General features: G+C 60.6%; 1 protein-coding gene across 6 annotated transcripts in view; it reads left to right on the top strand.

Annotated features, from left to right (window-relative positions):
• The window catches only part of CACNB1 (calcium voltage-gated channel auxiliary subunit beta 1), a 34,975-nt gene extending 25,043 nt beyond the window's left edge, over positions 1 to 9,932 (top strand). For 2 of the 6 annotated variants that reach the window (XM_075911760.2, XM_075911761.2), the window contains 4 exons: positions 1,514 to 1,665; positions 2,675 to 2,770; positions 3,720 to 3,905; positions 6,821 to 9,923. In XM_075911760.2, the coding sequence (XP_075767875.1) occupies positions 1,514 to 1,665; positions 2,675 to 2,770; positions 3,720 to 3,905; positions 6,821 to 7,279 (893 nt within the window). In that variant the 3' untranslated portion in view covers positions 7,280 to 9,923. Of the gene's footprint in view, positions 1 to 1,513; positions 1,666 to 2,674; positions 2,771 to 3,719; positions 3,906 to 6,820 lie in introns of all 6 variants that reach the window. The other 4 variants (XM_089773893.1, XM_075911758.2, XM_075911757.2 and 1 more) reach the window with 4 other exon arrangements.
• The last annotated feature ends 5,776 nt before the right edge of the window (positions 9,933 to 15,708 follow it).

Below are 15,708 nucleotides of genomic sequence, written 5' to 3'. Positions count from 1 at the left end.
CCTGTCCTGCCTGCAAGGGCGCCCCTGCTCCATGCTGCTCGCCCGCTCCCAGGCAGGGCCGGCTGGCGTCTCTCTCGCCCGCCTGTGCTACGTGGAAAGGGGGTTGGCGCTCTTCTCCTCAAGCGTGCTGCGATGCTTGGCCACCCCAAGCAGGACCCCCACCCCTGTGACATACCTCCCATTCAGCGGGGCCACGGCGTGTTCGGGGTCTCCTGGGCGCTGGCAGCGGGGCAGGATTGAAGGGCGTCCGCAGAGCCGGGGGCCCCATCGACTTAAAGGGACCGAGCTGCTCTGCTGTCCGTGCCGGGTGACTAACATGGCTCGTGTGAGCTGGGCCTGCTGCCCCCTCTGGGCCGGGCTCGGGGGCAGGGGGCCTGACACTGAACTCCTGGGACAATCGGTACAATTCACGTCCTCTTTTTTCCCCTCCCCCCTTTTCTTTCTTTTCCCTCCCCCTTCCTCTCCTTCCGCGCTGCTTCCTTCCTCCCTTGCTCCTGGTGCAGATGTCTTGGGTATGTAACTTCAACCTCTCGGGGACCCGCCCAGACCGCTCCCTGCCACGCTGCCTAGCCCCGTGGGATCCACAGCTGGCCACGGCGAGCGGGGGGCCAGCGGGTAGCCCCCTGCTCCTCCCGCCAGAGGGACCCGTGTCATTCCCGCAGGGCCACCAGGGGGCAGCAGAGCAAGGTGGGGCCAGAGTCTCCCACCCCAGGGCTGATACAGGTCCAGGCATGTGGGGCCCTGGGGTTTAGTTTGTCCCCAGCTCGGCGCAGAGGAAGGGGGGGGTGAGCGTGCCCCCAGCTGCAGGCCCCGCCCCGCCCCGTGCTGGATGATCTTGGGCAGCGTCGCACGTTGGGTGCGTGCCCGGCGACCCCAGTGTGCAGCACGGCCTGGCCGTTCCCCACGCCAGGACCCGGAGACACGTCCCTCCCGCCTGGGGAAGGAGGCGGAGCCGCAGCGAAACCCACGTGTCTGGGAGGGGCTTCCGCTGCCTGTGGGACACAGAGACCCCAGAGGATGGCTGCTTGCTGCAGCGCTCCCCACTGCTGCCCCCAGGGCCGGCCCACAACATTTTGGCACCTGAGGTGGGGAGCTCAAATGACGCCCCCATGCTCCCTCGCTGGAGCCAAAACTTTGAAAGGTCTCAATTCTCTGGGTTCTAGGGGCGCCCCGCCCACAGTCTGGCACCTGAGGCAGTTGCCTCAGTTCCCCTCATGGTAAGGCCAGCCCTGGCTGCCCCACAACCCTTCTACCTCTCCCCTTTCTTCCACACAAGGTCTGCCCCTACTACATCACTTCCCCTGTTGCTGTGCCCCGCAGCCTCCGCAACATACTGCCCTGGTCCTCCCCACCTGACCCCTTCCCTCAATCCTCTCCCCCTCCTCTGCCTCCCCATGTCTCTCAGTCTCTCTGCCCCTGGCCCTCACCTAGAGCTTGCCCCTCCATTTCTCACGGTCTCTCTGCTCCCGGCTCCACCCCCCGAGAGTCTCTCACTGTCTCTCTGGTCCAACAGCTGAGGTGCAGAGCGAGATCGAGCGGATTTTCGAGCTGGCCCGGACCCTGCAGCTCGTTGCTCTGGACGCCGACACCATCAACCACCCGGCCCAGCTGGCCAAGACCTCGCTGGCCCCCATCATCGTCTACATCAAGATCACCTCCCCCAAGGTCAGTGTTCCCTGGGATTTGTTTTCCGTCCATGTGTGGTATAAATTTTGTTCTGTGCACTGAGGCGTGTGCGGATGTGCACCACCACTAGACACACAAGCTGTGGGCATTGCGGGCGCTCTGCTAATCAGCTGGATGGCATTTGAATCCCTCCTGGGCAGCCACCCTAGCACTCAGCTTCCGGGGACACTGCCCAAGGTGGGTGCATTGGACCCTGCAGAGGGGTGGCTCAGATCTTGGGTTACTGGTTACTTGCTGCCCAGAACCTCCCCTGCTGGGGGGCCCAACAAGTACCAGAGAGAAGAGGTGCCCTGGGACCGTTCCCCTGGCACGCAGGTGCAGGTATGTGCTCTGCGGGGGCCGTGGGGTGGGAGTGGAGCCCCTCAGCTCGCCGCCATGCGTCCTAACCCCCCGCGAGATCTGCAGCTGGGCAGGGACATGAAATCCCCTTCTACTGCCCCGTGGAGGCAGGGCCACTCCAGCAGGGGCCACCGGGTGCAGCAGGGCAAGTGCCCCCCGGGCTCAGAGCCGCTGGTGCTGCACTCCCTGCGCAGGGCTCACATGTCGGGGGAGGCCCTGCTCTGTGGGGTGGGAAGGGGGTGAAGTCAGCCCAGGCAGCTGTCCCCTCCCTGCGGGTCTCTCCCACCCCTGGGCCCCTGGCGCTGGGCATGTGGGATCTGGGTTTTGGCTGGTCCCCTGGTCAGAGCAGAAGGGAGGGGAGAGGGTTACGAGCTGTAGGGTCGCAGCCTTCTCCTCGAAGGGACGTGTCTCCCCAGGCTGGGATGGCAGGGGCTGCGGCTCGGGACTGAAGGGCAGCTGCAGAGCCAGGGATCGGCGACCCCGTTGTAGAGGAACAGAGCGGCTCTGCTGTCGGAGCGCTGGGCTCAGCAGCTATGTCACCTCTCTCGCCCTGCGTCAGCCCCACGCGCCCAGCCTCTCCCCTGGGGCCTGGGCAGACGCTGCCCCTTCCCGCCCCCGGCGCTCACTCCTCGCCCCTGGCCGCCTGCAGGTGCTTCAAAGGCTGGTCAAGTCCCGGGGCAAGTCCCAGGCCAAGCACCTGAATGTGCAGATGGTGGCTTCGGATAAGCTGGCGCAGTGCCCTCCGGTGAGTGCGCCCCACGGCTTGTCTCCTGCCCACACAACGGCCCCATGCCCCAGCTCCGCCAGTGAGTACCCGCCCCACGGCGCGCCGCAGCCTGCACCTTACCCCCAGCTCAGCAGAGTGCCTGCCCTGATCCCCGCCTCGTCCTCGCAGCCTGGCCAAGTCCCTGCCCCCCACAGCCGGGGAATGTCTGCCCCACGGCATGCCCTGATTGGCCGATACCTCCCACTACCACCTTAACTGCCTCTCACTGCTAGTTTGACCCAGAACCCTTCTCTGCTCTGCCCCTCCCCACTCCCTCAGCTTGGCTGAGGCCCCGTCCCTCCCCATGCCCCCAGTTTGGCTTAGGCCCTGCCCACTGCCCCTCCCCACTCCCCCAGCTTGGCTGAGGCCCCTCCCCTGCCCCTCCCCACACCCCCAGCTTGGCTGAGGCCCCGCCTCCTGCCTCTTCCCACTCCCCCAGTTTGGATGAGGCCCTGCCCCTGCCGCTCCCCTCTCCCCCAGTTTGGATGAGGCCCCTCCCCTGCCCCTCCCCACACCCCCAGCTTGGCTGAGGCCCCGCCCCCTGCCCCTCCCCTCTCCCCCAGTTTGGATGAGGCCCCTCCCCTGCCCCTCCCCACACCCCCAGCTTGGCTGAGGCCCCGCCCCCTGCCCCTCCCCTCTCCCCCAGTTTGGATGAGGCCCCTCCCCTGCCCCTCCCCACTTCCCCAGCTTGGCTGAGGCCCCGCCTCCTGCCCCTCCCCACTCCCCCAGCTTGGATGAGGCCCCGCCTCCTGCCCCTCTTCACTCCCTCAGCTTGGATGAGGCCCCTCCCCTGCCCCTCCCCACTTCCCCAGCTTGGCTGAGGCCCCGCCCCTTGCCCCTCCCCACTCTCCCAGTTTGGATGAGGCCCCGCCCCCTGCCCCTCCCCACTCCCCCTGCTGGACCACCTCACGCCCCTCTCTCCTTGCAGGAAATGTTTGACATCATTCTGGATGAGAACCAATTGGAGGACGCCTGTGAGCACCTGGCCGAGTACCTGGAAGCCTATTGGAAGGCCACGCACCCGCCCAGCAGCAACCCGCCCAATCCCCTTCTGAACCGCACCATGGCGACCGCCGCCCTGGCCTCCAGCCCCGCCCCCGTCTCCAACCTCCAGGTACAGGTGCTCACCTCCCTCCAGCGCAACCTGGGCTTCTGGGGCGGGAAGGGCAGCCCGGAGCAGGGGCAGAGCCCCCGGCCCCGGGTGGAGGAGCACGCGCTGTAGCTGTAAGAGGAGGAAGGCGGCGCCTTCTCTGAACACGGAGGAAGAAATGATCCTGGGAATCTCCGGCTGATCCCCCCGCACCCCACTTCTGCTGCTGCCCCCCGCCGCCCCCCCGGGTCGTGCGGGAGGGGCCCCGTCTGCCTGCCCAGCATCGTTCTGAGGCTCAGGAACTGGGGGCATCGTGCCCGGGGGAGACCACGAAGGGATGTGCCCCCTACCCCCGCCGGCGCCGCCCGAGCATCGCAGAGAGCCGGTTTTACGCTGCTAGCACCCTCCTGTGTCCCCGCCTCCCTGGACTTCTGCACAGAGGCTGCCCCCTCCGGGGAGCCAGGGCGCCCCCCTCAGGTTGCCCAGGGCGTGACCGCGCCTTCCCGTTTCAAATCTAGCCAGGATTCTTGGCGTGGCTGGGCGCTGCCTTCGGAGCAGGGCCTGCCCCGAGCACCATTCCCAGAGCGGGCGGAAAGGCTGTGGCGGGATTTCCAAACATGGGGCTCTGCAGGGCGGGCTGGGGGAGGGGTTGATCCCTCATCCACCTTCGGGGGCAGCGCCAGCGCAGCCAGACCTGAGCCGCAAACCCCAGCCCGGCTGCCAGACGTCTCTGGCCGACGCCTTCCCCGCGTGTGTAGATGGGGGCCATTAACAAGGCAGCGTCAGGCAATTTCCTCACCTCGGCTAGGAAGCTGGGCTCCTAGCTCCTGCCCTGGCGCTGCCCCCCCGCCCCATGGCAAGAAGGTACCGTAACGGCTGCACCGGTATACCTCACCCCTGGGGGGCAGAGCTGACGGCTGGCCTGGCTGGTAGCAGAGATGCCCAATTGGTGGGTACCACCAAGCCCCTGTGAAGCGACAACCAGCTGCACCCCCCAGGCATCGCAGCTCCTGCCCACCAGCTGCGAGGGCACTGAGCTCACATAACGGCACCTTGGCACATCCAGCCTGTGCCCGCCCCTCCGGGTCCGGCCTGCTCCCGCCCGTTGCCTCCGGGTGTGTCCGGTTCCCCCGTAAGTGCAAGTGGAGTTTCCCCGGCTGCCTGGGGCCCCGTGGGGAGCCTGCTGTGTGGTGCCCTGTGTGGGGAGGGGGGCGCTGCGGGAGGAGGTCCGGGCATGTTTGTGGCGCGGTGCCTGGCGTTTCTAACGCTTGCTCGTTGGGAAGCGGAAGAGACGCTGCTCGCGGCCTCCCCGTTCGGGCAGCCGGGAGCCAGGCAGGCATCTCTCATTCTGGCTCCACTGGGGCCCCTCAATCCCACCCACGGCTCCCCGCTGTGCCAGTCCAGGGCGGCCTGTACCCGGCCCCACTAGCACCCCTTAACCCTGCCCCACAACCCCGCTCCTGCTTCTCCAGTCAAGGCTGTCTGTACTCAGCCCTGCCGGCACTTCTTCATCCTGCCCCACAGCCCCTTCCCTGCTGTGCCAGTCCAGGGCAGCCTGTACCCGGCCCCGCCAGCACCCCTTAACCCTGCCCCACAGCCCCTCCCCTGCTGTGCCAGTCCAGAGCGCCCCATACCTGGCCCCGCCAGCACCCCTTAACCCTGCCCCACAGCCCCTTCCCTGCTGTGCCAGTCCAGGGCGCCTCATACCTGGCCCCGCCAGCACCCCTTAACCCTGCCCCATAGCCCCTCCCCTGCTGTGCCAGTCCAGAGCGCCCCATACCTGGCCCTGCCAGCACCCCTTAACCCTGCCCCACAGCCCCTCCCCTGCTGTGCCAGTCCAGGGCGCCCCATACCTGGCCCTGCCAGCACCCCTTAACCCTGCCCCATAGCCCCTCCCCTGCTGTGCCAGTCCAGGGCGCCCCATACCTGGCCCTGCCAGCACCCCTTAACCCTGCCCCACAGCCCCTCCCCTGCTGTGCCAGTCCAGGGCGCCCCATACCTGGCCCTGCCAGCACCCCTTAACCCTGCCCCATAGCCCCTCCCCTGCTGTGCCAGTCCTGGCTGAGGATGTGAGCGAGTAGTTGACTAGTCGATTAGCTCAACTACTCACATCTCGCATTTCCCCTCCCCCTTGCTGCCTCTATATCAGAGACAACAAGGTGGGGGGGGGGGGAGCAGGAGCCAGTGCTGGGGGGAACCAGCTTAAAAGCCGGTTCGCCTCCACACCATCTCCATGGTGCCACCTGCCCCCTCCTTGCTGCTGCAGAGGCAGCATCATGGGGCGGGAGGGCGGCAGGGGAGCCTGCTGCGGCAGCGGCCCCTGTCCATGGGTGTCCCACTCCCCACTGGGACCCTCCATGGACAGAGGCTGCTGCCAGCTCGGCAGGGGGCCTGGCTCAGTCCGGACTCGAGCCAGGACGAACCCCGCTGCGGCTCTGCAGTTGAAATTGCCATCTGCCCCCCCCGGCTCCTGCTGCGCTTTAAATCGCAGGTTCGGTCCCGGCGCGAGCCGGCTGCTTTCCCCCGTCGACTCATCGCGTAGTCGGTAAAAATGCTGTCGACGGCTCGAGTAGCCTAATAACCACGTGTTAACATCCCTCGTCCAGGGCTCCACCGGTCCTGCCCCACAGCCCCTCCCCCGCTGTGCCTGCCCGGGGCTCCCCATACACTGTTCTGCCCCCGTCCATCCCACCCACAGCCCAGCCCTGAGCCACCCCCGACTCCATCACCGGTGCGTTTGTTTCCAGGCGGACTCACCCTCCTAGCCCCGGGACTGGGACCCCAGAATTCCCGCTCCCTGGTTGCCCGAAGTGGGTGTGGGGGCCGCTGTGTGTGTGTGTGCGTGCGGTGTGCTAACCAGTACTAAGCTGCCCCCAGTGGCCCCATTAACTCGGCCTTGTCTTCTCCCGTTCGCATGGTTTGTCGCTGCGTCTAACCAGGGACCCTACCTAGTGCATGGGGAGCAGCTGCGTGAGGGGGAGCGCGCCAGCCTGCACGACTACCCAGGGGAGCCGGCCAGCCGCGGCCAGGGGCGGCCCGGCCAGCCGCACGGCCGCCTGGCCAGCCGCGGCCTGTCCCGGCAGGACACCTTCGACTCGGAGACCCAGGGCAGCCGCGACTCTGCCTACACGGAGCCGGGCGAGTCCTGCATGGACATGGAGACGGACCCCTACGAGGATCTGGAGGGTGAGCCCCGCGGCGTCTACCCCCGGGGCCTGGGCCGCTCCCACCAGCGCCAGGGCTCGTGGGACGAGGCGGAGCCCGACCAGCAGAACCACAACCGGCAGCTGCGGGGCCGGAGCAAGGGGCGCGACCGCTACTGCCCCAGCGAGGAGGAGGCCATGAGCCGGAACAAGAACGACCTGGAGGGCTGGGGGCGGGACGTGTACATCCGCTAGGGGGGGGCAGCTGGCTGCTAGGGGCCCCCGCCATGGGGCGTTATCTATAGGAGGTCAGTAGAGCTGGGGGGGGTCTCTCCCCTTTGAGGCTGGTTTGGTTGTGCCCCATAGCAGGGTTGGCTTGAGACTGTACCACTCCCCCCCCATATGGGGCTCCCCTGCCAGCAGCGCTGGGGGGGCCTCTCTGCCAGTGGTGTCCCCACCCTGCCTCCTCACCTCCCATAAGATAGTGAAGATGTACTCCCCCCCTCCCCCCCCGGGGCCTCAGGCCTGCCCTGCCCCCAAAGCTGACCAAAGTGGGGCCCAGCTTGCTCCCCTGCCCTCCCTGTGGGGCACCATGCCCGGAGGCGGGCACCTCCTCCCGGGAGGAAAGCACGCTCCACCCTCGTACCCATCATTCCCCCGGCTCCTCCCCCGTCCCGTTCTCAGCCCCTCATGTGTATCCACGGTGCTCTCCAGGACCCAGAGGCCTGGGATGGCCGGCCCCTGCCCGGCGCCGAGGAATCTCCTCTGTGCTCCAGTGCCTACGACAGAACCCGGCCCCCGCCCGGCTCCTCTGTGCTCCAGTGCCTCGGCTGGCAGCTCCCCCGGGGCTGAGCGGGTGGGGGAGGGGAAAGTGCATGCGTGTGCCCCATAGGGCCCGGGGGGTGCACGGACGGCGTGCTCCCTGCCTGCTGAGCGGCACGGCCTCCCCGCATGCGAGTGCAGTGCGCCGGGCGGAGAGCAGTTGCCCTCTTCGGGCATCCGGATACAAGCGGCGCCTGGGCTAAGGGGGGGCGTTGTGGTGCCCTCCCCCCCCCCATGTTTTCACACCCTGGGGCCCCACAGGCCCGTGACGCTGCCTCTCTGCCCCTTTCCAAGGCAGCTCCTGGAAGCCCCAGGTGGGTGTTTTGCATTTGGGGGAGCTGAACGACGGAGGGGAGCCCAGTTCCTTTGCCGTGCAGCCCAGGAACACCCCCCCCTTCTGCCAGTGCGCCCACTTCTGGGGTGGGAACCAGGGTTCGGGGCCCTTTGTTTCTGGGGTATTTTTATCCCAGCTGGAGGCTTCTACGCAAAGGCCCAGACACGTCCCACCCTCCCCAGCTTCCTGGGAGGAGGGTGGGGGGAAGGGATCTGTTTAGATCTGGCCCAGACCTCTGACCTGGGCAGAGCTGCTCTCACCCCCGCACACCTGGTGCCAAAAGCTGGCCTGGCCCGGCGTGAAGTGGCCACGGGTGCCCAGCGCCTCTCCCCTGGCCCGGGGGCACCATGCCTCGCAGCGGCTGTCTAATGTGCGTTCAGCCCTTGTCCGGCCATGGTGTGTGTGCGTGCGCCGCGAGAGCCCGTCCCCGTCCCCCCACGCACCAGCTGGGACACGGCAGGGCCCAGCTCCTTGCCGCGCCTCTTGGATGTGAGTTCCCTGGCGCCCTGCCCACATCACACACGTGCCTGGAGGGGCCTGCGTCAGCCGTGCCCACCAGCCCAGCCCCCCACGCCTCTCAAAGGGAATGTTAAACTTTGCTCTTAGATTGGGGGGGGCTGCCTCCCCCTACTGCCTGCTTGGGGTATCACTGGATCTTTCACCAGGGGAGCCCCAGCACTGCCTTAGACCAGACCCATGGGTCTCCCACTCCTACAGCTGGCATGAGCGGTAAAGCCTGCCCCGCAGAACCACAACCAACACCAGGGATGTGTTCTCTGTGGCCTCTTAAAGTTGATTGGCAGCTGCCTGTGATTCCCACGGTGCTGCCTAGTGGCTAGAACAGGGACCTGGGGTGCCTCAGGTCTGCACCCAGCTCTGCCATTTTGTCAGGCCACACTTCTTTTCTGTGCCTCGGTTTCCCCTTTCTGTAAAGGTGGGGGATAATAAGCGACCCTCCACCATGCGCTTTGAAATCCGCAAGCTCTAGCCACATCACTGTATCGTAGATACTACACGTCATGGCTCGCTCAGTGCTGCTGCTCATAGCTTCATGGTGGTAGCGGGCCTAGGATTGCAATCCAGTGCACAGGCCCCTACCAGCTGAACTGCAGGAGAATCTCCTTTAGCAGTGTGGGGCCCATGACACACTCTTGAACCCAGCAGAGGGTGGCGGGGAGGAGGAGTCTGCAAAGTGGACCCAACCTGAACGTGAGCAAAGCCACTTGAAAGCAACGAACCGTCCTGTATTTATGTCATTTAACAAACTATTTTAAAAGTGTATTTTATTTATTTATTATTGTTCATGTGAGGCGGGAGTGGGGAGAGAACCGGTATCCCATTCGCTTGATTCTTTGTAATAAATATTTCATGGAGACCTCACAGGGCGCGGCTGTGATGGGGTGGGCGGGAAGAGTGCTAGCGCCGTGTGCTGATGCGTTTTCAATGCTCCCTTCCCTCCCTTATCAGTTGTCTACCTCTGCAGTCCAGTCGCAATTGTTTCATTAAAGTGACAGATGAGCCATGCCCTGTGTCTCCTGCCTCCCCTGCCCTAAGCTTTGAGTCTCCTGCTAGGAAGGCTTCAAAGTCCCAGCCCCATTAAAGTCAGTCTATGCTCATGCTCTGTGCCCCTCACTAGTCCTTCTTGGTCCGAGCGGGAGTCGAGACACTTAAAGAGCCTGTTTCACAGTGGATGCCAAATGTGACTTTCCCTTTAACAACTTTCTGTTTAACAACAACCCCCCATCTTTCCCCTCCACTTCTTTCTGTTAAGGAAATGGGTTTGTCCGGCCAGAATGCTACAGTGAGTGTGTGTATGCAGGAAGGGGCAGAGTTAAGTTTGTTTTTGAGCGCCTGGGAACACTGTCCAGTGTGGGGTCTTCTTTCCGTTCAAATTGGGAGGCTCCCCCTTTCTTCTCCACTCTCATCGGAGGACATGGGTTTGGCCCACGGAAGCTCAGGATTCTATTTTGGTGAGTCTCTGAGGTTTTAAAATTACAGACTTAACTGGGCAGCTCCTCTGAGACTCTCTGGGGCAGAGAGGGTTAACTCAGCCCTGTGCTGTGCCGTTGCCACCTGCTGGCTGTCGTGGGTCACCACATTTCAAATCAGGCATCCTGCAGATTATGTTGCCCTGGGCACTTCTGGTTGCCACTGGCGTCTACACCCTTGGCTACTGAAATGCGCCTGCCTCTGGGGTGTGCTGTGCTGCTCATGGATGGGGACAAAGAACGCCAGGGGAGCTTGAAATCATTGCCCGTGGTCACGGTGCCAGGGCCACGCCCAGTGTTCCCTGTAAGCCGAGCGCTTGGGTGGCCAACCAGGAGACATTCAGCTGCCAACCAGCTGATTGGCAGAGCACCCCGAGCTGACCACAGCCAGCAGTGTGTGTTTCTGTGGGTGGTGCACACCTGTATGTGCCTGGGTGCACATCACAAAATGTATTCCACTCACAGATGGAAAAACCTAGAGGGAACATGGGTCACGTCCCATCGGAAAGGTGGCGCAGTGCTGCCCAGAGGTGATGGGGGCTGTTTTTCAGGGTACAGCTCCTGCAGCCTTCCATTAAACTTGGCAGCTCTTTGCCAATTGAACAGGGTCTTGGACTGGACGCAGGAGACCCGGGTGCTGTCCTCAGCTCTGCCATTGGCTTGTGGAGCAATCGGAGCAAGTCGCTTCGCTTCTCTGTGCTGGAGGAGAAGCCCAGGATCCGGGTGCTTATGGGGAGGGGCATCCACGGGGTCTCCTAGATGGGAGAGCCCATCTTTCCTGTGTCGCTGCTCCGGGGGAGCAGAACGCTGGTGGCTGGTGAAGTGCCTTCAATTAGATGGAAAGAGATGAGAAATAATCTACCCCGACTCCCGGCGGGACAGAGGCCGGAGCGTTCCACCCACTGCTGCGTCCCAACCGCTAGTTTATAGTGTGGTCAGCCGCAGGGCCGCCTAACTCGCACCGTGCACGTGCTCTGGGGATCACCCGAGGAGGAACAGAGGGCCACGCCATCCCGTCTAGCCTCCAGCCTGGTGGCCGAGGAAGAGAGCCTGAACCAGATGTCTCCCGCAGCCTGAAGGCAACCTGGGCCCAGCCCCCACTGCTATGGCCGGAACAGCCCAGCCCTGGGCCCCCACCTACCATGGCCTGGCCTCGGAGCTCCCCTGCCATAGCAGGGTGGCCAGACACATGCCCTCCCCCCTCATGGTGGCCCATCCCAGAACCACTCCCTGCCCCCGCCCACAAGCTGCCCCAGGGATGGATTTGGCTCCCACATCAAGGCCAGCTATGGGACCTGCTGGGGGTAGGGAGGTGGGGTGGGTTCTGCAGAGGCTTAGGGGATAGGGGCCCACCTGGGGAGCAGGCTGCCCCAGGGATGGGCCTGGCCCCCGCATTAGGAAGGCAGGATAAGGGAAAGGCTCAAAGCCCCATCTCCTAAGCCCAGAACCCAACCCGCCTCCCTACCTTCAGCGGGTCGCTTATCCGTGCCCCTCCCCCCCTGCTGTGCTTGGCCTTGGTGGCAGCCTGGACCCCACCACTAGCACAGCCCAAAAGGCCCAGACTGCCCTTTGCAAGCCCCCCCCTCGAGTCCCCTTCCACAGCTTGGCCCCAAGCCCCCCTTCATACCTGTGCTCCCCACCCTCTGCCCCAGCCCCACCCTGGAGCCTGTACCCCCAGCCTGTGTCCTTCCACCTCACCACTCTGTTCCAGCCCCCCCTCCAGCCCGCACCCCCAGACAGAGCCCGAACACTCCTGCACCCCAACCCTCTGCCCCAGCCCTGAGCCCCCTCCCAGTCAGAACCCCTTGGCCCCGCCCCCGCCACATGGATTTTGTTCCGCGTACCACAACCCCTCCAGCCTGGTGTCCATCACGTTCATTCCGCTCAGGGGCGGGCAAAATTAGAGGGGACCCTGCCGCTCGAGCAAGCCACCTCCTCTTGTCTGAAAGATTCCCCGGGAGAGACGATCGACCTGGCTGCTTCCCACCGTGTGTCCAGCTGGAATTTGGCTTGGGTGCTAGAACTGTGCCTTCCTTCAGCAGCCAGACAATGGCTCTGGCACCTTGGCCTGCTAGATCAAAGGGTCCCTAGCATCAGAAATCGCCCTGGAGAGGTGCTTCTGGTAGGGTTGCAACCAAAATACCGGACACGCTTGACATGACATCACAATCGACATTCCATCGGATTTAGAAAATACCCGACTTTTCTAGTCTCGTTTCTATTGTCTCGATTTGTTTCCCGGACAGAAAGCTCCAATACTGGACTGTCCGGTTCAAATCCGGACACCCGGCATCCCTAGTTTCTGGCTGGTGGACAAGCCAGCTCGTAGGCATTAAAGAGAAGGCGCCAACGCTGCCACTTGCTTCAAAAGCCTCACTGTGCAAGAGGCCCAGCTGTAGCTCCGCAGGGGTATTTAGGTGCCTAACTCCCATAGGCAACCTTGGGCCCGCGGCACGGAAATAGCTCCAAGGAGCTTCCATTAGAGGCACAAAGGGTGTTTCCACTACAGTGCGGCCCACAACCGCGCAGAGGAAACCCTCAGCCATTGCGACACGGGGTAGGTGAAAGAGCCATCAGATTGTTGTATTACAACACCGCGCAAACCGCGCAAACCCCTTCCTCCCGGGGGAACAGAGCAAAGCCAGGTTCTGCCCAGCCAGCACTTTCTACACGGTCACCAGCCCTTGGGGGGCGGGGGGAGGAGAGGCATTTTTCTCAGTGCAAGGCAGGCAGGTGAAATGAGTCATGGGAGTTGTAGTTTTAGTTGGATCTTTTTGCTTGTTCTAGAGCTCCGTAGCTGGGCATGGCTCATTAGAGCTATTTAATAAACTAGGCCCAAATCAATAAAAAGTGAAATCCTAAATATCTTTGTGGATCTGGCCCATAGATACGATACTGATTGTAATGTTAAGAATACCTACTTTTTAAGGTATTGAATCCTGATAGGGAAAACCCTATAGAATATCGTAGAATGCTAAGGATGGTCTAGAGATCTTTTTAAAACCGTCCTAGAGAATTTAACAATTCTCTCCCTGTCGTGAAATTCAAGAGGATGGTTCCAAAGACCATTATCTAGTCTATTATGTGAGTCTGGAGAGCGTTTTTTTGGACCCCAATAGGGCTGCCAGATAGTTTCACAAAAAATACCGAACATGGCAGGAAAATAACTGGTTGAGCAAAAAAAAAAAAAAAAAAAAAAAGGGAAGAAAAATGACCAAAGTTGTTGGGCCAATACCAGACACTTGGCAACCCTAGGGTGACCCTAACTACATTTCTGTAGCAGCCTCGGAGAGTTATTCCATGAGGAACTTTTGGACAAAAATCTAGACAGGTTCTGATGTCTTCCTGGCAGCTTTACAGCCACAAAGAGCCGCATGGATTATCCTTCACAGCAGAGGAAAAAGATGACAAGTAAAATTCTGGCCCTGTTTATATGGTAGTAAACGGCAAAACTCCCCGTGACTTCTATGTGGGTGGGGCATAATCTGTCTCCTTATCTTCAGGTTAAAATGAAATACAGAAAGGAAGATCTGGTTTCAAGGATACGGATAATTGGGCTACATCTCTGTGTTCGCTTTTTCTTTTTTTAATACAAAGACAGGTGTTTTCATGACCTTAAATAAAGTGAAACCAGGACTTTTGGGGAAGAGAATTTAATCATTCCCCTGGAATCTCAAAAACAGAAAATTAGAAACTTCTCTCTTTTTCTCTCTCTCTTGCTGATCATTTTCCTTTTACAAATTGATTAGAATTGTTGCATCATTTTATTTTTCTCAGGCAGCTGTGCGTGTGGAGGGAGTGGGAAGAAGATGATGACTGGAAACTGACTAAGCTTTTAGTCAGTGGTTTCTCTCTTACCAAGAGTGTGTTACTGGAGTAATCAATCTGATCTAGTTAACCAGGAGATCCCCTGACACACAAGTAGACTTTGGCTCTCTTTTGTCATGAGCAGTGTGATGGTGTGTTAATTGTTCCCAGCGTATTTAACGTTTGGCTCTGATTCAGCATGTTCTTTGCAGGATATTAAGGGTCTTTGGTGAAATTTCTGAAATGAGGGGAGGGAAAGGGTGGAGAGATTGAGAACTCAGTCCACAAAGTCATTTTTAAAGAAGGTTTAGGAAGGACTTCAGTAGGGATGAGGGAACTAGTTCAAATAGGATCACAACCCTGCCCTCCCCCCACACCACCTCCCTTTATTATACAAAGCTGGTTGAAACATGGAATCAGGGCCGGACCGAGGCATTAGCGAGCCGGGTAGCTGCCCAGGGCGCCAACTGATGGGGGGTGCCTGATGGCAGCTGTAAGGGGCGCGTGGTGTTCCTTACAGCTGCCATCAGGTACCGCGCGCCTGGCTCCCGCAGAGCCAGCCCGCCCGCATCCCCGCGGCACCAGCCAGCAACGCCCTTCCCCCCAAGGCCGCGGGGCCCCACATGGCCCGGAGCACGCACCAGCAGCGACAGCCGGGTCCAACTGGGTTGCGCTTGTGCCATACGCCCTAGGGGTGGGCCCCAGGCTGCGCGCCAGCGGCCATAGCCAGGCCACGCATACGCCGTGTGCCCCAGGGGCAGGCCTGTGCACCCTAGGGGGATGGACCTGCTCCCCCGGGCGAGCCCACGCATGCACCGTGCACCCGTGCCCGGGGCACCAGAATACCTCAGGCCGGCCCTGCATGGAATAAGTGCCAACGTTATTTATGTGGCACGGGCTTTGACATGGATCCACTTCTGTGATATTTTAAATTGAAGTTTTATGTTGAAACTGCAACTGGAATCATTTTTAATCAATGTGACTTTTTAAAAATGTATTTACCAAAGACTGGTCAGTAGTGGTCACAAAAGCTGCTGTGACAACCGTGTTGATAGAACCGGCCATTCAAATACCACAATCAATGGAAACTTTTGATAACAGCTAATTTTTTGTTGGCAAAACATTTCTTTGTTAAGGGCCCTTTTTTAATTAAGAACCATTTTTTGGGGGGGAGGGGACATTTTAGCAGCTCTTCGGCTAAACTTCTCTCCCCCAAAATGAAGCAAAGCTCTTTCTGAGTATTAAATGTGGTTAAAGGGGCACAGTAACAGTGGGAGAGCAATAACAGAGTGTAGAAGAGGCCAGTTTATCATTCTATTCCTCATTTTTCTGACTCACTCCATGACCTTAAACAAGTACCCCAGTTTTCCCATCTCTAAAATGGGTATCCACCTATTTTTCAATGCTTTCCCATGCCACATATCAAAATAATTCTATCCTAATTTATTTAATCATTTTAGTATTTAATCATATTAATAAAATACATTCTTAGCTTCATAATTTTGAACACTCTGGCATATTAAAAACAAAGCCGGTTGAAATCTAACTTACCCTCCATACCGTAAGCTGCTTTTATTATTTATTGTGCTTACGCCAATGGTATTTAATTCCTGGTTAGTTTTGCTTTTGGTTGTAGTCAGAGTCACTTTCCGGTTCGTTATTCATTGGCAGTAACCGCTGGGTTAAAAACATCAGAGAAATATTTAAATCCAAACCAGACGCTCTTTGCTTTG

Source organism: Pelodiscus sinensis, chromosome 29 (assembly GCF_052426305.1).
Source record: "Pelodiscus sinensis isolate ZL-2025 chromosome 29, ASM5242630v1, whole genome shotgun sequence".
In the NCBI taxonomy this organism is placed as follows: Eukaryota; Metazoa; Chordata; order Testudines; family Trionychidae; genus Pelodiscus; species Pelodiscus sinensis.
This window is presented reverse-complemented; position numbering and strand designations above follow the sequence as displayed.